At 44.0% G+C, this 27,180-nt stretch overlaps 1 protein-coding gene across 1 annotated transcript in view; it reads right to left on the reverse strand.

The window, feature by feature from the left end:
• GRIN3A (glutamate ionotropic receptor NMDA type subunit 3A) overlaps positions 1-21,815 on the reverse strand; it is a 68,330-nt gene extending 46,515 nt beyond the window's left edge. The window contains exon 1 of the mRNA XM_054653344.2: positions 20,604-21,815. Coding sequence (XP_054509319.2) covers positions 20,604-21,305 — 702 coding nt within the window. The 5' untranslated portion in view covers positions 21,306-21,815. The remainder of the gene's footprint in view (positions 1-20,603) is intronic.
• Between the last annotated feature and the right edge of the window lie 5,365 nt (positions 21,816-27,180).

Raw genomic sequence — 27,180 nt, forward strand, 5'->3', positions numbered from 1 at the left:
TTTGATATTATAGTGTTCTTAATGCTTTTACATATCTCTTGTTGATTTGTCTCTCTTCAAAGGCAACAATTACTGCTTTTTAATGAAGAACTTCTACAAATTATTTATTAAATCATTCAGTGGTAATTGCTGAGACAGTGTAATTTCACAGAGAAGGTTCCTGACAACTGAAATGATAATTTAGATGTGTACAACTTCATGGTAATAACAGAACAGAGATTTATGAGATTTCATCTGTGTATTGAACTCTCCTCCACCCTTATTAAAGTTCTCAGGCAAACTCCTTCTTTACTTCCCTTTGAAATTAGCAGAGTTTGACTACTTCTGTTTAAATGACAATTAAAACTCACATGGAAATTCAGTTTAAATGTCTTTGACTTTAAGCTGCCATTGAAGACTAGTGATCTACACCAGTTTTTCTTCAAACTACACAATTCAACCTTATTTGAATAATGCTAATTGCTATCTGTTTTTAGTAATGTGTTTACATAGCGCGATTAGCAGAAACATCTTCAATGTCCATGAGTGCTTAATTTTTTATTTGATGTCACTAACTCCTGTTTTATAAACCAGCCACGGCCACCTGACTTCACTGTTTACTCGGCAAAGAACAGGCCTCGAATCCTTAATTTCTGACTAACTGCCTTTGGATCAGATGCTGACAGTCTTTCCACTGCCTTTCAGTGGGCTCTGGACCAAGCCATTCATGGAACATTAAGCTGTACGCGGTCTGATGTGTCTCTTCTCCTGCCCATCAGCAGAGACTGTAACTACTGATTTGCTTTTTGTATCCCAACCAGAGCAGTTTTTACAGGTTTTTCACATTGCCTGAGACACCTGAGAGAGGAGGCTCATTTAGCAGCTGAAACCCGGTTTGCATTTCATTAATGCAGCAATTTCCAGGCCTCCATTTCATCAGTCTGCAGACCCATCCTTGTAAATCTTGTGAGCACAAGCGCCTGGAGCTGGGCTGACTTGCACCCTGAAGGATCTGGTCATTTATCGCTTCAACCGAATTTGTAATGCTAATTAGGCATAGTCACGGTGACATTTTATTTGACATTATAATAGCTTCATTAGCAGAGTTAAAAGCATAGATGTGAACATTGTTTTGCTAACTGTGTAAAAGTAAACAACACAAAGAAAATATTATTCCCCTCTGACTCTTGGGGAAAAGGCAGTGATTATATATATATATATATATATATATATATATATGTATATACATTTTTAATAAGAAACACAAAAGAGAAAACAGGCTATATAATCAGATCAGAGAAAGTTCCACTGAAGGAAAAAAAAACCTCCTGGCTTGCAGTGCCACTGTGGGGACTCACAGCTCTAAAACAGAGCTCAACACCAGCTGTGAGCAAACTGATGCCACAGATTCAAAATCCAGGACTGGTTTTTTCCATGGTTGAAATTAGAAAAATTTAAGCCCAAAGCCCAATTCCTTAAAGTCTATGGGCACTTCCTCATTTCATGCTATGAGAAAAGGTGCTAGGAAATGCTATTTTATTTTTTTAATGTGTGCTGCCTCTGCTGAAATGGCAATACTTGAAGAAGGAGTTTGTGCTGACAGCTGACAGACTGTGGGAAGTTCTGCCCCCCTTCCTGACCAGCTGCAGAGGTGCCCCCTCTGCACCACATCCCAGCCCCTGCCCAGCCCACAGGGCTGCTCCGGAGGGAAGGTGAGCTCCTGTTGCAGCAAAAACCTGCTCTGCCCTCAGACTTCTGGTTTGCTGCTTCTGCTATGCAGACTTCTGGTTCTCTGGGGAAGAAAATCCCAGACCTGCTTTGGACCAAAAACCAGTGAGATGATGTCAGAAATTCCTTTTTTCCTTCTCTTGTACATCTGTCTCCTTATACACCCTTGTTTGACCAAGACCGTAATTTCAAAAAGGGTTGGTCCCCACACTAAAGACCATTTTTTGCAGAGGGTTTAAAAGCTCTGAAAGAAAAGCTTTCTTAGACTAGCCAGAGCTATCCTGATTCCTGCAGTAAAAGAAGCCTGGCATCCATCCAGGCAATGCTTACATGCAAATCCTAAAAATGCACTGACTGTTGATTTTAAAAATCACTATACCACAGGAGTTAGCTTAATTTAAATTTTGACTTAGTTTGTTTTGAAAATTATTTCTTTTATTAGACCAGACAGACATGACTTGAGGTTGCTTTCTCTAATGCTACACAAAAATACTCCAGACTAATCTGAATATGTACAGCTCTCTCTACAAGGTCATGGAGGCAATGTAAAATATGAACTTTCAGCTGCTCTTGGAAAGTAGGGTCCATTATTTTATCTGAATAGCCACTTATAAATTATCCTAAGTAATATTACTTCAAAAACTTCAAGGTGTTCTTTGCTTCAGCAAGAAAAAAAAAAATTCCAACATTCAAAGTTCAGTGAAGAACATTTCATACAGATCCCAGGGAGAGAACATTTTTCCCTTCCCTAAAATTTCCCTTTATGGTGTAAAAAAGGGCATGTGCAGACAGACCAGGGGGAGCTGTGCTAATTCTCCATGGCATTTCTTTAAAATGGCAGTACAATTCGGGTGGGAGGAAGTGGTGTGGGTCCATGTCTGTGGTGTTCACTCCCAGCTGCCACAGAATTGTCATCAGAGTCTAAAAAGCCCTTGCAAAAGCTGCCAGGAGCTGCTGTGTGTGGAGGTCAGAATGGACTACTGAAGTGGGTGAGGACTTGCCAGAAGGAGCTGCCCCACTACCAGGCTTCCCACATCTGTAAAGAATACAAACCACAGTGGCTGTTCCACTAAGAGCATATTTTGGGTCTTCTTCTGATTGCCACTATGGGACTGGATAGCTGTAATATGGTGTTAAGCAGAATTTAATCCTACCCTTAAGAAGAAACCGCATTCTTCTGAATCAAAGGCCTTCAGCAGACTGTTTAGGGATGTCTGAGTGCTTTTCTGTAGAGAAGCACCTCACAAGCACTGGTGCTTTGCACATTATGACTTTCAGTCCAAATGGATCCATTTCGAAAGAGTTCTGAAGCAGGCAGTCTTGAGTTTTCCCACTTGTTATTCAGGCAATGGACAGGGGAGGGGCTTTTTCCCCCAGTTTTTTGGTTCAAGCAATTCAGCTTTTGACAGCAGCAGAGCCAAACCAGCAGCAGCAGGTTGAAGCAGATACTACTTTAACTAAAGTTCTTTGGGCTTGCTGGCATTTGTCTCCTTGCTCCTCACATCTGAGGCACGATAGAGGAAGACTCTGTTGTTGCAAAGAAATTTTGGTAACACACTAGTGCTGCTGGTTTAACTTGAAGAAACTATTTAGGCAGATACAAGGTTGCTCTGTGTGTGTGTGTCTGCTAATGGAAGAACTCTCCTTAGCCTTTTAGAGTGATTACCTACAAGCCCAGATCAAAGATAAAGCTGTGGCCAGGCTGCAGGAATAAAATGTGAGTTGGATTATGGAGAAATAAGAGTTTGAAGACTGATGAAATAAAAACCAAACAGGGTTATATTGAAGGTCCCTAGAAGTGACATCACAAGGTAATAGCAAAAAACACCACTGCCTGCACAGAATGGCACCAGGAGGTGCCAGGGCTAAAAATCACCACTCCCCAGTGGTCAGCTACTGGCCACTAGGAGACTGCAGCCTTGAGAACTGAGCAGAACAGGATTTACACAGAACAAAGGACAACTACCCAGTGTGTACCACATGCCACAAATGTGGATATAAGGTAGAACTGCAAATGAATGAGGAATGGGCAAATAAATACAGTAGGCATGCAGGCAGCATTAACAAATATACAGAAGAGACCAAAAGTGGGAGAAACTCCCAAAATCAACATAATGCTCCTGCCTTGAGAAATCCTGGAACACAGGTTACTTGCCAGTCACAACCCCCAGCCCCCAAAAACACACAGGCACATGTGCTCTGTCTCTCTAAAGATCTGGGAACCTAGAGGATGATCCCAGAGATGCAGGGATTCTGGCTACAACATTTTGAACTGTGTTGTTACTGAGAATGAGCTGTGGCACTTGCATAATTCCCCTGTATCATTGAGACAAACAATATCACTTTGCTAACAGTGCTGAGACCTTGATTAGGCTAACAATGAATTCCTGGCTTTGCACATCGGAAGGGTTTCTAAAGCTCACATTAGCTGAGTGCAATATTTGCTCGCATGCCTTGCTCTTGAGGACCCCTGCTAACACAGCACAAAAGCTGACAGGGAATTTGGCAACCAGGGCTGTAATTAGGATGCACATTGCCAAGCACTGCTCCACACTGGGCTCCTTGGCATGTCACCCCTGCCAGGCTCCTCAGCATCAAGGGCTCTTGAAGCAGCATTCCCCCCATCTTTGCCCTGTTTCGGCAGCTTCCACCTTCCCATCAGTAAGATGGACATCCTGCAGCATATTGCTGGAAAGGGCTGCTTTATCAGAGGCATGACAGGCTGTGAGTACTCTTTCTGTATGACTTAACTTTTTTGGTATAAGCAAAACAGTGACTGAATAAGAAGAAATTAATTCTGGAAGGAAATGGAGAATAAAAGAGAGGGTATGGAGAAGACCGCTTGATGCTGTGTTGGTGAAAGAAGTCTGGTCCCATTTTACAACAGCAGCTGCTGCCCTTTCTGAGATGTACCTGGTGTATGCACACAGCATTTAATACAATTAGATTATACTCACCATTAACACCTGCAGCAAGGAATAAAATCTGATAGAGCACCATTTTCACTCACCAGTGCAATTACAGCATGGCTTGAAAGTGTTTTCAACCCTTCCTGAGCATTTGCATTCCCCATACCCTCAGCAGCTGTGTCCCTGAGAAGAAGTTTCCTTCTTCTCTACAGTTTCCTCCTTCTTCTGTCTGTCAAAGAAATACCCATGCAGAGATCCACAGGGCACCCCTGGAATGATACCTGAATATAGCAATATACAGCAGGGGAAATTGATGCTGACCCATGTCCCATTCCTCAGAAAGCCAGCACCAGCTCATCATTGCATCCTCTTCTGCTGGGCCTTGCTCCAGGCATGTTTCACAGGATTAATTTTAGCTACAAGGGCATTTTGTTCTATATTGATTTTTTTGTATGAAAGAAAGCTGAGAATTAAGCTTGCAAAGCCTGATCTCTTAACTCTATTAAATGAGGCCAGGGTAGATTAAGTTAGTAGTTCATCTTTCTGAGGCTAGGTATTAAAAACATGGCTCTAAGGTGAATTCTTGGGTGTACACGGCTTGGCTTAAAACCAGGATCAGAATTTAAGCACCTTCACTTGAGGTTTCTTATTTAATACACCAAGGATTTAATTAGAAAGATGGGAAATTAGGAAAAAAAAAGAGTTAAATTGGCTCTCAGGGCACAGGATGAGGAGGGAAAAATAAAATCAAACATCTCTTTTAAAAATAAATACTGTCTCCATGTGATGGGATGCAGGCAGCTGACAAAGGGGATGGGCCACTGGAATGGGCTGTCCTGAATGGACTTGAAATGCCTCTTGCTGCTGACCTGAGGCCCGAAATGCTGGCCAGGGTCAGAGGGTGTCATCCTGCACAGGCATCCTCAGCTCACTGGGTACCTTTCACTAATCAGGCAGTGATGCTCCTTCCTCAGCAGGGGGCAAACCCAAATAAACTGGGAGCTGTGGTGTTTTAAGATCCTCAGCTGGGGACTTACTACCTTCCAACACAAGACAGAAATCTGACCTTTCGAAAATGCACCAAAGCCTAGTGGCTTCTACCCACTGCAAATGCTTTAACCACTGCTCCCTACTTTTAATTCCCAATGCTGAATTAAAATACTGTCATTAACAAACAAACAAAAGCCTGAAAGACAAGCCAGCGTGTAGAAGTTTTGTGGCTGTGTTTTGAAATTGCTTTTTCTGAGCGTGCAAACCACAAAATCAGGCAAGATCCCATAATCAAGAGGCGCCCACCACCCACCCCCAAAGGCAGAAGCATTTGAGTTTCCAATAAAGTGTTATAGCAACGACCCACTAAAGTGTGTGACTGCACAGAGCCCGTTACCAGGCACACAGGAGAGGAGGAGGAGGAGGAGGAGGAAGAAGAGGCACCGTCTGGCTGTTGAATATAGAACCTGAGCAATCTAGTTTGAGATCCCTGCCTAATCTCAATGAGCAAACCCCGCTGTAAAGTGGGGATAACCCCCTCCACAGTGCCCCAGAGGGACACATCACCACCAGGCTTCTCACCCATCCTAAGGCTTACAGCAAGATGAATACTTCACAGCCTTTTACACAGCCACGGATCAGAGGGAAAAAGGGGAAAAAAAACAGATTAAGTAATACATCAAGCCTTTGCCAGAAGCAAAATCTAAGGCCGAAATCTCCACTTCTTTGCTGTGCTAGACACAACTGCCTTAATATATAAAAACTATGGGAAGTAACAGCCATTTGTTTTATGTGTTGTTAAATCATTTGGGTATTTGCACCATTATACTGCTCTGGTGCATCGGCGTGTCCTTCCAACATCCCACTGAAAATCCCCTCATCAGGACCCCATGTCTATGGGTATTTTGGTACTGTGATTTCCTCATTAGTTTAAAGGAGATAAGCAAGTTACTAATGGTCCACAGTATTCCAAATGAGTCCCGGATATAGCGATGAAACAAGATCTTGCCGTAGTAGGTGCCTCAGAGGACAGGAAGCGGTTTACAGCCAGTATTATGGGAAGGTTTGGGAGAATGTGTCAAAAACCATCAGCCATCCCTGTCTCACTCTTGGATTTATAATGTGCAATATCATCAAGTGAGCATTTACAGCTCCTACTTGTGACTCAATCTTCTGGGCTCATCTAAATGCCTGACAGAAAATACACAACACCTTCACCTCCCTGCTACACACTTGCATGACTACTGCTACCAGTTTGGTTTCTCTCTGCACCTATCGTAGTCATTTGGACCAAGAATGAAGTGACTGCACAAGATTTGTAAGCAACAATGGCATATGAATCATACATATTAATCCCTCCTTTGAGTAATGTTTAGATTCAGTGGAGCAGTGGTAACTGAGGCTTTAAGCAATGCGTCCGTCCATAAATAACTCAGCATAGTGCTCTTACCAGGCAAGGCCTTTCATGGCAGGGAAGTTCAATACACTTGTAGGAAAAAGATAGTCAGAAGAATGTGGACAAATTGTTGAGACACAATTAAATACCAATTTAACTTCTCTGTAAACAAAGTTTTTCAACCTACCTATTTATGTAAAAACTTATGTGTACTGATACCTTACATTGTTTGAGGGGAAAGGTTGTGGCAGGTTAACAGGGGTTGGCCTTGTTTATGAGAAAATAATGAAAGTAACAGCAACAATTTAATAGCCTGGATGTTAGGGATGAGAAGAATGCTTTGCAGCATGGAAATTATGAAAAAGGCCTACAAAATCTAGTTTTGATACTGGTTTTATCTTCTCTGTTGCAATTCCTTAAAATTTCCACTGCCTCCATTTCCTATTATGAAATAATATCTTATAATCTCCCTTAAAAATTAATGTACCTCCTCCTTAGAATTACATATGGTTTGAAAAACCCTGTGACAGCTGAAAAGCCACTACACTCATTGCAAAGCATCAATTACCCAAGAACATTGGGCATTTAGTTAACTTATTAAGAGCTTTAGCATCTGCTTGGGCTGCACATTTCTGTGAGTCAAAAGGCTCCTAAACATTCTGAACCAAATGAATCAATAAACTCTTGTCTGTGCTTGAGACTCCTACAGACGTGCAAGATCTTTCTTCCTCATGGCTCAGCTCTCCCTGCCCTGATCCATGGGATGATGCCTACGGATGCTACGCTCTCTACAAGTCAGCTTTTTGACCCTGAAGACAGCTAATAAACTATTACAGCTGGCAAAGAGGCTCTCAGCTCTCAGAAATGAACTCTGAGAGTGTTTTGATGCACTTGGGCAGCCAGTGTTCAGGCCTGTGGGTCTTCTGGGTGTAGTTAGGGCAAACAGCATCTTTATTTGTGTCACTGAGAATCTGAGAGCATCAGATTAGTAAAGCCTGTGTAGCCTGCCCTCCCCTGCACTTAAAAACTTTTAAGTTAACTTGCAAGTGACTTAGAAACTCTAAAAACACAGCAGCTGTTACTCCTCTTAAACAGCTCCTCAGTCATCAGAGCCACCATCACTCCAACAGCTTCTCCAGTCCGGTGTTACCAAGACTAATAAACACAGTCAAGTCTAACACTACAAGTTCTACGGGCTCGAAGAAATAATGACATTCATGAATTTAGCAAACGAGACAGAAGTTATGAATTTAATGATCTCGGAGCCAGTCTTGAGTTATGCAAAACACACTGAGTTAGGTATTCACAAAACTGCTCCAGTGTAATTGTCGGCACGTGGATTGTTTGCAAACAGCTTGCACAAACTACTTAGTGTTAATCATTTGTTCCGTGACATAGTTAGTCATGCACTATTTCTGCTCCTTGAGTGGGTGATTGTATCATCCTGAAGGAGAGGGTAAGAACCAGAGAAAATGAGGCGCACCCCGGGAGTTTAACACGGATAAGCGCCTCCAACAAAATACGGGAGCGTCACGTCTCACTAATCTCTGCAAGATGCTTGCGTCTCTCCATCCCCATGCAAATAATCCATGATGACTCTGCAGAGTCTGGTGAACCAAAGCCTGGGGACAAGGAATTCGCAGTGACTATTTCTGGCACCGCGATTCTTTTTAACACTCCAAACAAGGGGGAGTGTTGCAGAGGAGTATCTAATTCCCCCAGACAACCTGAGAGGAAGGGATGACAGATCACCACTCCTAAGAGTTTGGCAAGAGCTTGCAAACTGCTGTCGCTCTCTCTGCAGGAAACAGTACTGCTTCAGGGAGAGAGAACCTCCAGCAAAAACTGCCACAAAAAGAAAGTATGTTCCCTGAAGACACAGGAATGTCGGGATTTTATTTCTTTCCACATTTCAGCTTTCATTGTTTATATGATGTTAGCACTTGAGTGCAAGTCTTGGTCAGCCTAAGATACAGAATCGTAGAATGGTTTGGATTGGAAGTCCCAAGGACAGGGACTTCTCCCACTAGATCAGCTTGCTACAAGCCCTGTCCAGCCTGTCCTTAAACACTTGGGGATGGGGAATGTACTACAGTTATTACAGCAATGTGCAGAATTACACATTTCAGTCACCTGGGATGGAACTAAAGAAAGTGAAAAACTATAACCTGAATTGATTTTTATTGCAATAAAGCTTTGATACCCCAGAAGTGCTCTGTGAGGTGTGTGGCAAACTGGAGTGAAACAGACAGCCAGCAGTGAGAATAAAAGCAACAAAGGGAGACTCAAGAAACAAGGATCTTCTGTTAAAGGATGCCACAGTACCACAAAACATTTTCAGTGGCAGCCACATCAGTGTCACACTGGGCAGTCATTGTTTATAGACAGGCAACATGTCACGGGTAATTCCCTGGCAACTTTTAATCTTCCAGAGGAAACTTCTGACAAAGCACAGGAATACATCTGGACTTCATGCCTGGACTGGTAGACCAGCGGCTATTCCAGTATTCAGTCCAGTGTATTTTCCTGTGATTTTAACTGCATTGAAGAGGAATGAATTTCCTATTTGAGTCCCCTGTTCAGTGGTTGGACTGCAGACTCATTTCTCCTCATCTTACTGACAATAATAAGCCATTTTGCTGCTTATTATTCTCCAATAAAATTGTAATAATTTTGTATGACTCTCGGAAGACATGCATTTGCTTCACAGTGCTGGCATAATATGGATCCACAAAAAGATGGATTGTCTGAATTATTCTCGATCATAGTTAGTGAATTGCTTTCTATAGGATTTTACGCAAAGTGGGAACTCTCTGGTGAAAATAAGTCAATTTCAGGTAAAATTAAAGGTTAGAGTTGACAGAAGTCCAAAGTTTGCTTATGAATATATTTTTACTATCAGAGCAACAAACCACAGATCCTATTGGACTAGTTTCTCATTCAAAGCAAAACAATACACTTAAATGAAGTCTGAATGCTTTTTTTAAAAATCATGCCAATTGCATCAGAAACAGCATGCAGACACTCCTACAACTGAAAATATTCACTTCAGCTGTTTTTGTTCTCCTCAACAAGAACATTTTCCCCTCTTCATGAACACTTCAGTAATCAAATTATACTAGGACAAATGCTTATAGAAAACGCACAGCAAAACCAAACACTTGAAGTATTTGCAAGTTCCAGATTCCATGTATATCACCAATTCCTGTATTTATTGGACTGGGGAAAAAAAAAATCATGGGCTTAGTTAGACAACCAAAACTGTATCTCAAACTGGTCCTTACTCAAAGCAAGTGAAGTAAAAGGAAGTACTCCCATAGATGTTTTGGAAGGCTCTGGGATACTGCCATTCCTTTGTTCTGGCTTGTTCCAGAAATTTCAGGTGGTTTTCAGGCAGAGAAATAAAATGTCTGTGATTATCAGATGTATTATTCACTGTGAATTCTCACTTCATTTTCCTCTTAAAGTACAGTTCTGGGCAGGAATACAAGGGCAGTATGAGCTGGTCAACAAGCTCCTATTCCCTGTCAAACAGAGCATCTTTCTTCTGCTAATCATGTGGCACTGCTGCATCCCACCATCGGTCTAAATTTGCCACTTATAAACCTGTAAGGGTTGTGAACACCCCAGGAGGACATTGTAGCACAGCTCACTTCCACATAAGTGCATGTTACATATTTATATGCACTGTCAAAATGGTGGGAAGATACAAAACTGTGTTTCACTGGAATCCAGCAGGCTGAGCTATTTATAAATAAGTGCCTTATTTTTGGTGCTCTTCAGTGCAGATGAACAGTGAGTGATGAGCAATTTATGTTGCTGATCATTTGTATCACAATAGAGCCTTGCAGTCTTTTCCTGCAGTTCATAGACTCTGTAAGTTCAGGATCTGTAGTATCCAACAGTGGAAGACAGGACCTCAGAACAAAGACCAGTGGGCAAGATAAAGAAAGGATGAAATGAGCATGACACACTGAAAATGGAAGGTAGATAGATAACAGAGCATCTGAAAAAATATTTGAGCATTCCTGGGGATTCTGGGCATTAATATCCAAAACAGACCCATCACCCATCTATCTCTCAAAAAATAAATTCTCATTGTGAAGGAACCCTTTCCCAAGAGTACTCCACATGAAGGGATTTTCAGTTTAGACAACAGAAGAAAACATTAAACAAAACATGGCTTAATGAACATGAAATAAAAGTCTTTAGAAGGATGACATGCTTGGAAGAAATCTTAGGGGTATAACTGAAGTGAAAAAGGAGGTTTTAATTAACAAGCTTGTAAGCACCCTGTACTCTGTAAATAATTCATGTATATAAAAAGACGATCATAAGGATGACTGAATAATCATCATTTTGGCTTCCCTGTGTTGACTGCTGATGTAAGATTCCTAATCAGAGGCCACAGGAGTATTGTTAACCATACCAGCTACCCAGGATATTTCTGTACTGATACATTGTGATAGGAACTTTTATATAAATTATTAATAGGTGTTTTTTCTCTCCCCATTATCTCTGAGGAAGAAACACTTATGCCATATTTTACCATTTCCCTGGTCATGAACTCTGCAGCAGACACTTTCACAGACCACAGAATAATTTGGGTTGGGAGTGACCTTGAACACCATTCCATTCCAATCCTCTGCCATGGGCAGGGACACCTTCCACTAGACCAGGTTGCTCAGAGCTCCATCCAACCCGGCCTTCAACACTTCTAGAGACAGAAGATGAAACATCTGAAACTGTCATGCCTTGACACTTAAACAAAAAATAGCAATGCTTTCTGCTGTAACTATTTACCTGTGTTTGCCTCAAGGCTGTCAGTGGGTATCTATTTGTTGCCTCTGTAGTTCATCACCTATCACACACAAAACTTAAGCAGAAGAAACCCAGGCACATAAACCTTCCATCTTGTTGCCATCTAAGGCAGGGGTAAAATAAGCTCTATAGTATTAGCACACTAAAACAATGTAAATCACAGCTAAAACACTTTCAGTATATTCTCAAAGGAGGGCAGATCCAAATAGAGGTCAGATCTGGTTTTCTCTCTTTCGATACTTACACTGAGTACAGGAAATTCTTAAAAACAACTGCTGTCTTACAGAAAGCAGTTACATATGAGTGAGCCTTACACACTCAGAAAGTGATAAATAATTATGCATTTACCTAAAATAGCACTGGAAAATTACCAAATTGTGAACTTAATAATACCAACTTTTCACCTGATTTGCAAGATAAAAAGATCTTTCTAAGCCAGTTTGAGTGAGTATGCCATTAAAATTAGTGTAATGCAACTGGTTTATCAGTAGCATCATTGAGAGAGGCTGGTGCATAATTCAGCTGCTCTTTCTTGTTATTATTTGCTATGTCTAATAGCTCCTTCTTTTCAAAAAATGCAAAACTTCATTTTAAAATCTCAGTTAATGCTTGAAGATCTGTCTTGTCTTTTGACTCTGTCTCAAGTTAGAAAGTCTTGTAAAATGTCGTATAGACAGCATGGGCAATAATTTCCTTCACAGTCTTAAAGAAGCTGGAAGTGGGATAGCATGCCTTCAGGGAAATACTAAGAGTATAAAATATGCCTGTGCAGCACATTCAGAGATTTTTATAATCCACTTCAAATACTTTCCACATTGTAAAACAGGCTTCGGAAATGATCATCATAGATGAAAGCGAGTGAAAAAAGAGTAATAAAAATACCGTAGAAAGAAGAGGAAAAAATGGTGGCTGCTTCTTCTGAGCTCCCCAATGTTTGATTTTTCCTGTATAATAATAAGAACTGAATGATCACAGTAATTTCCCCATTTTCTGTGGTTCAGTGTCAGCTGAGGGTGCACCTGTCCCCACCTGTGCCCTCCTCCTCCACCCCCCCCCATCTGCAGCCTGCAGGCACCCAGGATGAAACATTTCAGATAGAAGTTAATTATCCAGCACTAAACTGCACACCAGACCTTTCCAAACTGCTGCCAACTGGAAACCTTCCCATCAGCTTCTGAGGGCTCTCCCAGCTCACCATTCCTGCAGCAGGGAGGATCTGAGAGGTTCAGCACCATCTCCCTGCTCACTGACAAGGCACTCAGAGCTCGCAGAGGCACAGGATGGCAGCCTGGCATGAGGGGTGGCACCTGCTTTCTGCTTGTACCTTGCTCCAGGCATGCAAGATGCTCATCAGTGCCTGCACGGACCCACACTGCAGGGAAATGACACACAGAGCTCAGGTCTGAGGGGTGAACATCAAGCCTGAACAGAGAGATTCTCTGGAACCCTGTCTGCAGCCCAATCCAAGTCTCAAGGCCAACTGCACACAAACTTTTGGTTGCAATGCCCCACAAGTGCAGCATGTAATGTTACAATGGCTGTGGTATGCCTGTCTCAGTTCTTCATGAAGAATATTACCAAGAGCAGTGTTATCAGCTTGCTGTGACAGCTGCGAAGCACTTGGGGCCAAGCTATGAACTTCTGAGTCACATTGATGAGGAGCCCCTTGAACAAGCAGCTTTGCTCGAGTGTGACTCCCTTAATAAATGAGTCATCCATCAGCGCTGCCTACTCAAGCTTAAATCCTTCTCCCAGTTCTCCTGCTACTTCCACCATCTGCACATCCTTTCCCTGTGGTGGTGAGAACCAATTTGGCTGACTGACAGGGTTTTGGGGAAAATGTGGAGTCTTTCAGGGCCAGAGCAGAAGTAAAGTACAGTCACTAATGTCCAAAGCTCCAATCGTTAAGTCCCTGTCCCTGAACCTGCTCCCATTTATTAGGAAATCCTTGTTGGGTACCTACTGGTATGATGCTGCATGCATCCCAGTAACCTGGTGCTCTGAAATCCTAACCAGTCTGACCCTTTGTCCCAAACTATCATGAGGGACTCTCAGCATGAAGTTTGCAAAAAAGGCTTCCATTAATAAAATCCAAATACACCAAGGCCTCACACCCTTTGCAAGACATCCCTCTGGCAACAGCAATAAACCATTATCTACATTTGATATTAATTCCTGTTCCCATCACTGCATCCTAGATGCTGGCTTAATCAGTTTCCTGAGAAATCTGCAGGAAAGACAATGCATTTTGGGGGGGCGGGGGGTGGGGGGGAAATGCTTTTTTGGGCAAGCATTACTCACTGGAAGTAACTATTCTTAGCCAGGGATCAAGACAGCCCTGTGAATTCAACTCTGATTTGGGCAAGCCATTCTTCTCTGTGCTTGGTGATTCCAGCTCTTTGTCCAGTGCTTTCCTACAAAATTCAGTTCCCTTGTTTTTTGCTGCCAGAACCACAAAAAGTAAAGACATAGGGAAGGGCACCTCTTCTTTCTCTTCTCAGTTCAGCTTATTTTCTCCTTCTCTTCCCCTGTGTCACTGACATGTGACGTTTCCAGTTTTCTTGCTTCCTTTTCTTGTTCTCTTCCTCCTCTTTTCTCTGGGTGCTTTCAGCTCTTCAGAACAAACTCTGCAATGCACAGCTATTTGTATTGCAGTGAGACCTGATGCACTCTCATTTCATCAAATTAAGAAGACAACCCTTCCACTCTTTAAAAGCCCTTCAGTGAGACCTACAGAAACATGGGTTTATAGTCTGAGTCTTTGTTGGAAGGTAAATTTAGGTTTTTTTAAAAGAAACTGCTTTTTCCAGTTTTTTGCTGATTATAATAAATATGTAAATTCCAGACGTGTTATGCCTGGTTTTCTTCCACATTTAAAAATTGATTGGGAATCCAGAGAGGAAAATAATACAACACAATATAAACACTTTATTTGAAACTGTAGCTTAAAACTGTAGCTAGATCCAGCACAGTCTTAAGCCCTAAAACTATGTATTTTCAATATTTCAGGGGTTTAAATAGTAAACAATTTATTAAATATACCCTAAATGAGAACTTTCTAAGGTAGTGTGTGAGTTTAATCACAATAAATAAATTGAATAACACATCACATCACAAGATCTTTTATTGATTTCTAGTTTCTGGAGCTCTACTTCCACTGGCTTTCATGAACAAATTCTTGGGGGAAATTATATTAAATATTCCAACTTACTTTTCTTTGTTAACAATCTGTTCAGTACGGTAACTTATGTACTCATATAGAATCTGACAACAGGTTGTCTTTAAATTTGTCTATTCTAGGCAAAATTATAATTTTTACTTAGTGGATCAAGCCAAGTATTCTTTGATGTTTCTTCTGATGATGCCTGTCCTTCAGCAAAATAATAATCAATGATTTAACGCTGTCATAATTTAGTCACTCATCACTGACAGGAGTTTGTGCAGTGCATTATGAAAGACCTAGCACCAAGAAAGACATTGTTTTGTGAACACCCAGAATAGAAAAAAAGAACCAAACTCAAAATAAACATCATGTATGGCACTGAATTTGATGTTAACTCAGCTTTTCTGCATCAAAGAATCAGCATGAGATAAGGAATGAGAAAATCTTGTTACTGGGCAGCTCTGAATGAGTGCTATCCCAGCAGACTTCAGGCTCTTTCTGTCTCCAAAGGCTTTAGAATTAAGAAACCTGAGGAGAACTGAAGTTAAACATTCTCACCACTTCCTTGCATTCTGAAAAGGGATTTTTCTACAGGTTTGATTAATTGGATCTTCCTTAAACCTTTAACTCCAATAAAGAGACTAGTTTGGGTTTTTTCTCCCTTTCTTTGTTCCATGCAAAGATTTTTGATAGAGGAAATATCTGTGGGGTCTCTGGCTGAAAGAGAAGCAACTGGGCATTTGTTTGCACATCCTCTCAATTTCTGCCCTTGATTCCTCTCAAGACCCCTCTCATAAACCCTCCTGAAGTACACAAAAGGCAAGTGCCACACACTATTTACTCAGTATCAGGTCAAGAGGGTTGCTGGCCACAGGGAAAAACTGAACACATGTTCCTCATCTACACAGAAACTAGCACAAGCTCCCAATATCTGGACTAAGACAGATTAGCTGTGGCAGTATGAATGACCAGAGCCTGCAGCCAAATGTGTGTGTTGCATTCTCTCTCTGGAAAAAGGAATTATTAAAACTTTCTCCAAAATCAAACCCACTTTTCTGCAAAAATGAAATTCTGTCTCTGAGAAGGAAAGAAAAAAAGTGTCTCTGGGCATTTAGTTGGGCAGAAGCTTTCCCACATCTTTGTCCCTTTGCTGTAATTTCTGCCTGCCCTCACTGGTGCAATGCATAGTCTGTGTCTTGCAGGTCAGTATGACTTCTGAGGACACTGTATTCACAGTGGTACTCCTGTCTGTTTCCAAAAAGACCTGTAGTTCCTCACCCAGGCTGGTCTGATATATCTATAAATTAGGAAGCTGTTAAAAAAACTCACTTAATTCCTTTAAAAACAAAAAATTAAATATTACAGGCAGTTTATTTTGACAGCATCTCTTCTGAGGATGAGCTTGCTTTTCACTGGAAAATTCAGTTTAATCTGGAACTTTGATTTGGTTTATTTATTCTTTTGGCCCCTTCTGAAGTCATAGCAGTAATCAGCAGCACTGCAGTTTCAGTTCCTTTAAGAAACTAGGTAAAGCACAGACTGGCAGGGACCGATGATTTGCAATTACTTTATTCAGTTTAGTTATTCTGAGAAGATTCCTTTTCATGTTAACAGACATCAGAGGTCCTGATTTATCTGAAACCCACTAAAAATACTCCTTTGAATTCAGAGAACACTGCTGCGAACATGACCTCCCCTGTGTTTCTGATACTATCACCAACAAAATGGATATTATGGGCTATCCTTCCCAGACTCAGCTCTGAGCTGTACTACTAGAAGCAATATCACTGTATTTATTTATGCTTCATGTTCCCTGGATCTTTTCCCTGTTTCATCCATGGGAAAATTAATGACATTGGCTATCTTGGAAACAAAAGATAAAGTGCTTCTCTTGATACAAACATACATAAGGTGACAAGCCTTGCCTCAGTGGCATCAGTGCTTGTGAAGATCCTTTCTCCAAAATAATGAGCTGTCAAAGCTTCACTGCAATTTGCATTTGTGTTAGTAGTGAAGAAATCCAATGCCATTTTTTTTCCCTTGCTGAATGACAGTGTTAAATTGTTACTTTTGCTCACTGAGTGTGAAAATGAAATGAAGCGTCATTTCAGTGAGTGTGAAATGACAGTAAAGTGGGAAAAGTAAACAGCATTTTTTCAGGTCACAAAAGCACTTGGATATACTGTAAGTGTACATTAACAATTAAATCACAGATATAAAATGAAAAAAGTGTGTCACATTTTACTCTGTGTAGCCTCCCTTGAAACCAACACACTCCTGAACCTCTAGAATAAGCTGTTGCTTTGTGGGAGAATGAGTGTAGTAGCACACCTTGTGGTGGCTGTTGCCTTGTGATCATTCATGGCATGTGGAAAGACTTTGCTCTCTTTTTTTATCCTCAGGGCGGTAGAATTTAATGAGAAATTGATTTTTAAATATGTGTGAGCAACCACAGAACTTTTGAAAACACTGTCTAGGTATCTTATGTGACTGTAGCTGCCCGTCTGTGGTGCTTCATATTTCCTCTGATGTTACACGTCTGAAGTATTACTGTCATCAAACACCACAGAGACAAGAGGCAGTATTGTTGCAATGTATTTAATTTCTGGATCTTTACCTTCCCCTTCATTCTATTGCTTTTTTCCATGTTAGAGGAGATTTGATCCAAGATCAACATGCTTTTCAATTACAGTGAACATTTGCCTGTTATAAACTTCTGCATGAAATAATGACATTAAGAATCAGCAGCAGTACAAGACATTGCATGTGTATGCTCCCGTCCTGTTGCAGTGTGGAAAATGAGACTTTGCTAGACATTACTACCTTAAGATCACCCTAATAAAAGATTTCAATATTAAGGAGAAGCAGTATGACACAGCATCTAGTAAATACTGGGTTTGTTATGCTTGCCATGGTCTTCACATGAACACAGTACAAAATGTTCTCCAAGGGCAAAACAAGTTTTGGGTATGCTCCTATGCCTGTGTGGAAGGAAGATACCTGCAGGCACTCCTAAGGGCATGCTGCTGTGATTTTGTGGGAGGGAAGATGCTCTGTCCAAGCATCAGCAGGAGGGGTGACCCCAGGGGTGCCAAGTCAGAAGCAGGATTAGCAATCAGTCTTCTTTTCTTCTCTGGATATCTGCATGTTGGGCCTATCAGTGAAATCTGCCCCGTCTATAACGATGTCATGTACAACTGCCTCCTCCAAGATTGCCAGTCAGTAGAAAAAGGCAATCTGCAGCTCCAGGTCTACAGAGACAGGAAGGTGACAGGTCTGTGGCATGTTCATTTCATGTCAGTGCTGGTATGGGACTGTGAGCAACACAAAATCCCTGCCTGCAACAGAGATTGCCAACAACTCCAGGGACTCCTGGGTCCAATATGCTCTTGGAAATCCTGTAACTCTAGAAGTATGCAGAGCAAGGCTGCTGTAGCACTGCCTCCAGCATTAGCCTAAAAATGGTATGTAATAAGTGAAAATATGAAAAAAAACCAGTGTTCAGAAAGATGTCAGCCCTTCCAAGACAACCTTGATAGACCAACACACTTGAATACAAGTGCCAGCTGGCCTTTGAGTAAGTCTGAGTTGCTTTTTTAAATCCACAGATCCTTGAAAAGTAATTTTTTTAAAACTCAGCCCAAAGGGAAAACGGAGTCTGTTCAGCACAGGTGCAGTGCCAGGCATTGGTTTCACTGTCACTGAAGACAATGCCAGATAAAGCCTGCTTAAGAACAAAGTCCTGATTTGGACAGACTGATCCTTTGGGCTCCACACTGAGAACAATCTGAAAGTTAAGCAGGAGCTTTCAAGTCTGTAGAAAGCAGCAATGAAATATAACCCTGTGCTGCATGTGTTGAACACATCTTGTGAACTCAGGCAGCTTTGGGTGACCTTAGACCTTTCTCTGAGATGGAAGATAAAATAATGCTAACAGCCAGAGCAAATCCTGGGTTCAGGATTTGGCCCTCAGGGAGCTCTGGCTGTTGCCTCCAGCACCATTGTGACTGCAGCTGCAAGGTTGGTAGATCTAACAGCAAACTTGGATGCTACTGGCACCATCAACAGCAGAATTCAGCAGCACTGATTACCCCTGAGTTTCGGCTTAAACCTAGAGAGACCTGAGTTACATGGGTTTTGCTGAGGTAGAGAAGCCTAGCTGAATTAGAGGGCTACAAAAGAGCTGGAGAGGGGATTTTGACAAGGACACAGAGTGACAGGAGGAGGTGCAGAAGCTTCAAAATACCAGAGGGCAGGGCTGGATGGGATATTAGGAGGAAATCCTTGACTGTGAGGGTGATGAAGCCCTGGCACAGGTTGCCCAGAGAGGCTGTGGCTGCCCCATCCCTGGAGATGCTCAAGGCCATGCTGGATGAGGCTTGGAGCAGCCTGGTCTGGTAGAAGGTGTGGAAGTGGGTGGAATGAGATCGTCTTTAAAGTCCCTTCTGACTCCAACCATTCTGTGATTCAGACCAGGATACAGCAGTCACATCTTCAGTTATAGACTAGGAACTGCCTAATGCAGACTTTTTCTTCCTTTTCTGCCTCAATTCAAACACACAAAAACTGAAAAAAACCCCAAACCCATAGAAATTAGATCCAGGCTGTGGTCTGTATTTGTTTTTGCAAAGCAAATTCACTTGGCAATGTGTTTTCTAATTATATTTTGAAAGCAAAGTTAAGCTACCTCTTTTTACATCAAACAGCTATTTATCCTGTACTTAAAAGGCAGCTGTATCATTTTACTTATGATTTTCCTTGCACAGGCTTTACAGAATAGAGCATTTTCTTTCAGCTCTTTTACCTGGAGATGATTCCTGACATCAAATGCAGTTTCAAAATACTGTATCTATCACCCTCCTCCAGAGTGTGTAACACTAAGTTACATGTCTTTGTATAATAGAAAGTTTAGCTCCTGATGCTACTTCTGCTTGTGCCTAAGAGTTTTGTCACACACAAAGAATTCCATTTATACTATTTGTGCTACAAAATCAAGCAAACAGGATGGGCAGCAGTTTCCACTACTTTAGTTAGGCAACTCGAATTGGCAAAAATCTGATCTAGTACCAACGCATGAACTACAAGTGAAACTGAACTACAGAAAATCCTGGCGCTTCAGCTCAGCTCGATGCAAAGTCAAGTTACACTGAGCTACTTCCCTGAGAAGTGTCACCTGGTGCCCAACCTGCAGTGGCCGTACACAGACCGCAGCATTAAGACCCAAAACAAACACTCTGAAAGCCGTTTGGGTTTTTTTCCGTTTGCCTTTTTTTTTTTCTTTCCCCCTTAACAACATTTCCTTGATATGCAAAGCATATCCTGGACCCCCTTCTGCTCTTGGCTCTGCAACTAATCGCAGTGTATGGCTTCGGGCTAACAACTTCGCTTGTGCCACCGAGCTCTTGCCTGCCTTTCCACGGAGAGGGTGTTTCTCCCCGGACACCCCAGGGCTAAAGCGGAACAGGGCGCTAAAGGAGGGAGGGACCGAAAACCGATGCCGCCGGCCCCGGGGTTGGAGCGCTTCTCCCTCGGTCAGAATCCTCCTGCCGAGACCCCTGCCCGGCTCCGACGCCCTTCCCTTGCCCCCCGCTTTCTCCCCGTGTCCCCAGCGCCTTACCAGGCTCCGCCGGGGGAACTCGCCCAGCACGATGCTGACCACCGGGATGCGCAGCGCGGCCGAGATGAAGTCCAGCTCCAGCATCTCCCCACGGCTCTGCGGGAAGGCGAGGATGGCTGAGACCCCCTGCACCACCACGGTGTGGCAGAGACTCTGCAGGAAGGAGACGGGGTCGTTGCTCCAGGAGGCGCTGGCTGAAGAGAAGGGGAAGAGGGGCAGGTCTCCCAGCCCCGCCTCGATCGCCATCACCACCTCCAGGGACAGGTTGTAGGGCAGCAGCCCGGGCACACCGTTCAGGTTGGCCACGGCCAGCAGCAGCGCGTCCCGCGGCGAGGGGGGCGCCCGCCGCTGTCCCCCGCCGCCGCCCCCCGCCCGCCGGCCCCGCGGCCCCTCGGGGCGCCCGCCCGAAGCCTCCCCGGGCCAGGCGGCGGCGGCGGGGGCGGCCCGGGGCTGCAGGTGGGTGGCCCCCACTCGCACCGTGTGCCCGATGCGCCGCAGGATCTGGCAGGGCTGCGGGTGGGACGCGGAGCCGGGCACCGCCGCCAGCACCAGGGCGCAGGGCGGCAGCAGCAGCAGGCACGCCCGGCCCAGGACCCCGCGCACCCCCGGCCGACACATGGCCGGGAGCCCCCCGCCGCCGCCGCCTCCTCCCCCGGCCCCGCCGCCCGCATCAAGCGCCCCGCGGGCGGGCAACAGCGGCATCAGCCGCGGCGGGCGAGCCCCGCGCAGAGCCGCCCCCGCCGCCGCCCATGGGGCCGCCGCCGCCTCGCCCCCGCCCCGGGGCTGCGGGGAGGCTCAGCCCCCGGACCGCCCCCCTCGGTTCCGCGGGGCCGGGAGGCACCCGACCCCCGCCCGGCTACCCCGCCGGGAGCGGGATGCTGCCCTGCCCGGCTCCCCCCGCCCGCCGCTCCTCCGCAGCCCGGGCGGGCTCTGCGCCGCTCAGTTCCGCGCTCCCCGCTCCGAGTCCCCCGGCGCGCCCCTGCCCGGCTCCCTGCGCTGCTCCGCGCTCCCGGCTCCGCTCCCCGCCTCGCAGCGTCTCCGCCCCGTAATCCCGGCCCGGTTCCCTGCGCCAGCCCCCTGCCCTTGTCCCCCCGCAGCCCTCGGAGCGCTCCCCGCCGGCTCCGGAGCCGGGCAAAGTTGCCGGTGCGGCTGCGGGCGGTCGCTGGGCTGCGCTGCGCTCCCGCCGGGAGGGACGGCGAGCGCCGGCCCCGCTCGGCTCCTCCCCGGGCCGCCCAGGGGAGGAAGGGGCTTGGGGGGCCGCCCCTTTGCACCCCCGGGGGAGCGTCCCGGGACGGCCCTTACGGAGCCCTTGGTGGTGCCGCGGGGCGCCCCCCTCACCCCGCCCGAGCGGAGGAAGTTTTCCGTGTCCCAAGGGCTGCCAACCGAAGGTGGGGCTTCGGTTCCCCCTCGCATGGAGGGGGAGCTGTGTTTGCCGCTGCCGCTTGTTGTGGAAAGCAGCGCTGGCAGTGCTCGGTGCCTTCCCGTGCGCTGCTGCTTCAAACGGAACCGAGTTCCGACACGTGGGACCCGAGATCCTGATTCCGCAAACCCGGGGCACTGCCTAACATAGCTTTTGGGACAGAACACCCTTGTCCTAAGGAAAAACAGGACAGAGCTGAGATGGACGTTTGTGTGCGTGTCTGAAAGGATCAGGGGAAATCCCCGTCCTTGTCTTAGTTCTGGTAGATGTGTTTAATCCTGGGCTATCGGAGCCGTGCAGACCCCGGGTCTGAGACTCCAATACTGTGCGTGGGGCATTACACGTTCCACTCCTGTGGTGGATCGCAGGGATCTTAGAGGAATCCCTCTCCTCAGCCACGCGGAGGAAATCATCTGACGGGTCTCCTCGGCAGCGAGGCGGAGGCTGCCAGCTTTAATACACCTGGGTGTATTTTCTGCCCGTGGGACTCCTGTCTTCTTTCCCTGTTTGAGTCTTAGGTGCAGTGCATGTCCTGCATGGGAGGATGGTTTGAGACATTCACTCCTGGAGTGTTTAGAGGTTTTTTTGCACCTCCTCTAGCAGTTTAAAACACTGACCCAGTGTTTTAACTTAAGACCTTATATGAATATTAACTTTCTTTCCCCTTTCTTTGAGGTTTATCTTATAAAATAATAGAATCACAGAATGGTTGGGGTTGTAAAGGACCTTTAAAGGCCATCTACTCAAACACTCCTGGCATAAGTGGAACATGTTCAAGTAGATGGGGTTGCTCAAAGCCCCATTCAGCCTGACCTTGACTGTTCGCAGGGATGGGGCAGTCACCACATCTCTGGACAACCTCTGAAAATGTTCTACTACCCTTGCTGAAAAAACTCTGTTGTCCCCCCTTCTGGGGGGACCAAAACCAATGGTTTTTCTTCCATTGGTATACACAAAATCTGCATAGAAATAAATACTTCCCACCATGCTGCATGAAAGAGGAGGTCACTGCCTCCCAATAGGTCTGAACTGTGTGTTTTCTGATTTAAATTCATCTTTCTTGAGCAGGGGTCACCAGAGGTGTACAAAGTCTTCAAAGCAAGGTCTTACCCAGGTCTTGGGCAGTCGTGCTGCTGTTTCTCTAAGTCCTTATCCCCAGCACACTGACAGCACACCTGCCTGCTGTTACCTTCCCAGCGCCCTGCAAGGCTAGTGCTTCTCTCGCACTGCTCTCTCTAAATTGGTACAAGGTTTCAAAATTGGTTCCCAGCATGGAAAAGTACAGAGGAGAGCGTGGTGGTCTGCAGGCCAAGAGTGCACCGTGTTCCACGTGTAGAGGTGAGCTGATAGTTTGTCTGAGTTAGCAACAATTTCCTATTTCCCCTTTTCTTTTTCCTTTTTTCTTTTAGCCTTGTAATCACATTTTTATTTCTTGTCTGGTCAGCCTGGCTTCTTCCTGTCACTTTTTCTCATTTTCTTTGAAGGAATGGGTGGATTGTGTTAACACAGGTGTTCCAAGTCTCCTCTGTTAGAAATAAGGAATTATTGGCTGGGAGAATTGGCTTTGGGTATAGTAAATCTCACACAGTGTGTAGAAAACTTTTCTTTTTTCCTGAGCCACAGGAGTTACCTTTCAGGTAGTGAGAAAGAGATCATTTGAGATTTGTACAGTTCCAGAGGTGTTGTCCTTATCTGCATCTTGCTTGTCAGGTTGGAAAAAAAATAACTGGTAAGCACATAAATTTTCTGTTCTGTAGCTAGATAATTACTAGTGGGAATTATTACTTTTCATGTGGGAATTATTTTTATAAGAAATGGTGACTCTTCTGTGTCCTAAATTGTCATTCATTTAAAGCTTCATTATACGAGCAAATCTTCCTCTGGCTTCTGGGCACAGGTGACACTAATTTAAAAAAGCACATGCTTCAGGAAAGGTAATCAGCCTTATTATTGAAAGAACTCTGAAAATTACACTAGAATCAATTAGAAAAGTGAAATCATTCAGTATATATTTTTTTCTTCTTGTTTGCTTGCCATTTTTCTAGTGAGTTTTTAATTTGTTTAGGTTTTGTTTTGTTTTATTGGGGTTTTTGTTTGCTTGTTTGTTTTTCATTTGTGGATAATTTATGACCAGATTGTGATATGATTTTGTTTTTGTTCATCAGTGCTACTCTGGGTATTATGGCTGCAAAGAATTTGTGCTCTGGATTCAGTTTTGAGCAAGTCATAGCAAGTTGTCACTGTTAGAAACCTGAACTGTACAGAGTGGTCAAACTTTTGTTTGTAATGCTTGTGACTCAAATGGCTCTTCATCTTGAAAGTATCTTTTCAACTTGATTATTTATAGCAATAAATAAATTATGGATTTGTCTTCCTGACATTTGTGTTTATTTTTACTCTTTGCTCAAATATTTCTGCTAATAAAATTCTCTGCAATGTCCCTGATATAAAAAAGTGCTTGAACACAGGCTTTGTTTTTCAGAGGACATTAAGTACTCCTTAAGTAGTGCTCTGTGAGAGGCTGGAATATTTCCAGAAAGTGCCCTGAGAAAGGATATAAATGCCACCAAAGTTTATATATTTGGAAAGTTGTGTCATTATTTTTTCTGCCTTTTTTTTTCATAAATATTCATGTGCAAAAGAGCACAATTGTTTTGGTCTAATAAAATACTTGGAGACTGCTATCAGTTGCACTCTGCTTTTTAGAAGTACTGCAGTCCCTCTTCCAGGGCTGAATAAAATACAGAATATAATTTTTGACAGAGTTGTTGACTTTTTTCAACTTCATGCTGAGGACTGGCTGCCTTCAACACTCCTCCCTCATTTTCGCCTTCTCACGGTGGTTGCTGTCATAGAAATGTCCATTCTGCTCTTTTGTGTGTGTGTGTGTGTGTGTTAGTTACTCAACTGAAACAAGACCAGGCAGACCCAGGCAAGTGGATTCACCTCCTCTGAGCTGGTTGTCACCCTGTGTAACCATGAGCAGAGCAGTGCTGGTAGCGTTGATTGCTGGACAACTGTGGCCACAGAATTTATCCCTCCTTGATTTGTGTCTGAGCATCACAGTTAGAGTTGGTGAAAGCCCTTCAGCAACAAAAAATGCAGCAGGGAATTGTGATTAAAATCACCATTCGTATTTCTCTTGCTGCTCTTTCCGCTTGCTTGGCTCACTGTCATTTCTTTGAAGTAGGGTTGGTTTGTTTGCTTTCTGGGCTACAGAACATTTGTCCTGTGTATATCGCAGTGACCTTCTACAAAGCATTTATCCTCTGAGCAACTGGGCTTGTTTGGAAATAGGTTATCACAGTCCTTCTGTCCAGCTCTGTGCTCTTCTGCTCCCATTGCTGAGAAAAAACCCCGAGGCCTTGCAGAGTGTGATATTGCTTAAATTCATGCTCATCTCCCTCCTTTTTGGCTGCTCACATCTTCTGAAAGGCCCAAGTCACGAGCTGAGATGCAGGACACCTCTCACTGTCTCTTTAGCCTTGGAGTGGGTGAGAGACTTATGGCTGACTTTTGGGTCAGCCTGGGATGATTTCCCCCCCCGCCCCCTGCCATTTTCATAATCATAGTTAGAAAATGAGAGGGAAAAGTAAACTGTTCAAACAAAGTTAAGCCTTTCATTTACTAGGAATGGACTCTTTTGTTTCTATTAAGATGCTCCAATTTATCTAAACACAGTTTCCAAGATTTCAAAATGCTATGTTTTTCATTTGCATTGCCACTTGAAGGGAAAAAAATAGTCATCTGGATGTTCCTTACTTTCTGTCCTCTACAGTCTTTACCAGCCAGGAAAAGTAAATTTGCAAACATTTTCAGATATCTAAAACTGCATTAGGGGTGTTGAGTGTTATGTTTGAAAACCTTCACGTTGCTGTGGTGGATCATCAGTGCACTGGCTGCTCGAGCCTTACTGTGGGATGGATGCTGATCCCTGAAGGAGTCAGAGAGGGGCTGAAGCTTCCTGTGTGCAGCACATGCTGTGCTGTTCTGTGTTATCTTTGCAGATGGAGATCTGCATGGCTGACATCACGAAAGGCTGAGCTGGCTGTGGGGGGAGGTCCTGTGAGGATAAGATGTGAGGAACAGAACAAGGCTGTGTGGCTGAAAATTTGAAGGACAGCACAGACAAAAAGTGAGTTTTGCCTGTGTTTTACAGTTCTCATACCTGCATTCTCTAATAATCTTCATGAGGTAAGTGCTACCACATATGTGACTGAAGTACTCAACTGTCCACCCTGATCCTGCTGTTTGTAAGATGGAGGAGGGGGTTAAGTTTGGGCTGTCTGTCAGGAGGGTAGAAATTTCACCTAGCTAGGAGGGAGCCCCAAAACAAACCAAATGCAGACAGATGACTGGAGACTTTGTTCTCCCTTCTCTCAGGGAAGGACACCTTCTTGGTAAGCTTTTGTGTAGGATTACTATTACCCAGGTTAATACAGTATTATGGTTTTTATTAGAGTTCTCTCACAGCTGGTATGTTCATCCATGGCAGTTCTGAATCTGTTATTTCTGTTCTTTCAATAAACTGCATTATTTGTGAATCTGTGATCATTACTGTTCCTACCCAACGTGACCAGGCTGATGGTGTGGAATTGCTTTTAACCAGAACTGAAGCCCATGCACACCCAGCCCCTCTGATCTGCAAGAGGGTTTATGTTCTGCCAAAATTCATACATTAACACTTAATGCCTGCAAATATCCTTCTGTGGGCAGGCCTGGTGTCAAATCCATACAACTGCTTTGAAGTTAAATGGATTTTCACCAGTGAGGGCTGTGTGCTACTTTACTGCCTTGCCGGAGAGGCTGAGACAGTTCTTGCTACCTGAACAAAACTTCCACTTTGTTTCTTTTGGCAGTATAAATCCAGACAGGCTGATCCTGTCAGAGGGTGCTCAAGAAGTGAGTGAAGAAAACAGGCAGTCAACCACATTGTCCCTGTGGTCCCTTTCAGCTAGAAGAGCATCAGGGAACCTTGTAACATTGACAGAAAGTGTCACAGAGCTCACCACCCCCTCTAGCTTTGATAGTCTCCTCTCTAAAGCTAATGCTACCATGGAAAGACCTCAATACATTCCAAGTACCCATAAGTAAAACAAAAAAAACCCAAAAACCCCAAAACAAACAAACAAACAAACAAACAAACAAACAACAAAA

This window comes from Agelaius phoeniceus, chromosome Z, assembly GCF_051311805.1.
Source record: "Agelaius phoeniceus isolate bAgePho1 chromosome Z, bAgePho1.hap1, whole genome shotgun sequence".
NCBI classification, from domain to species: domain Eukaryota; kingdom Metazoa; phylum Chordata; class Aves; order Passeriformes; family Icteridae; genus Agelaius; species Agelaius phoeniceus.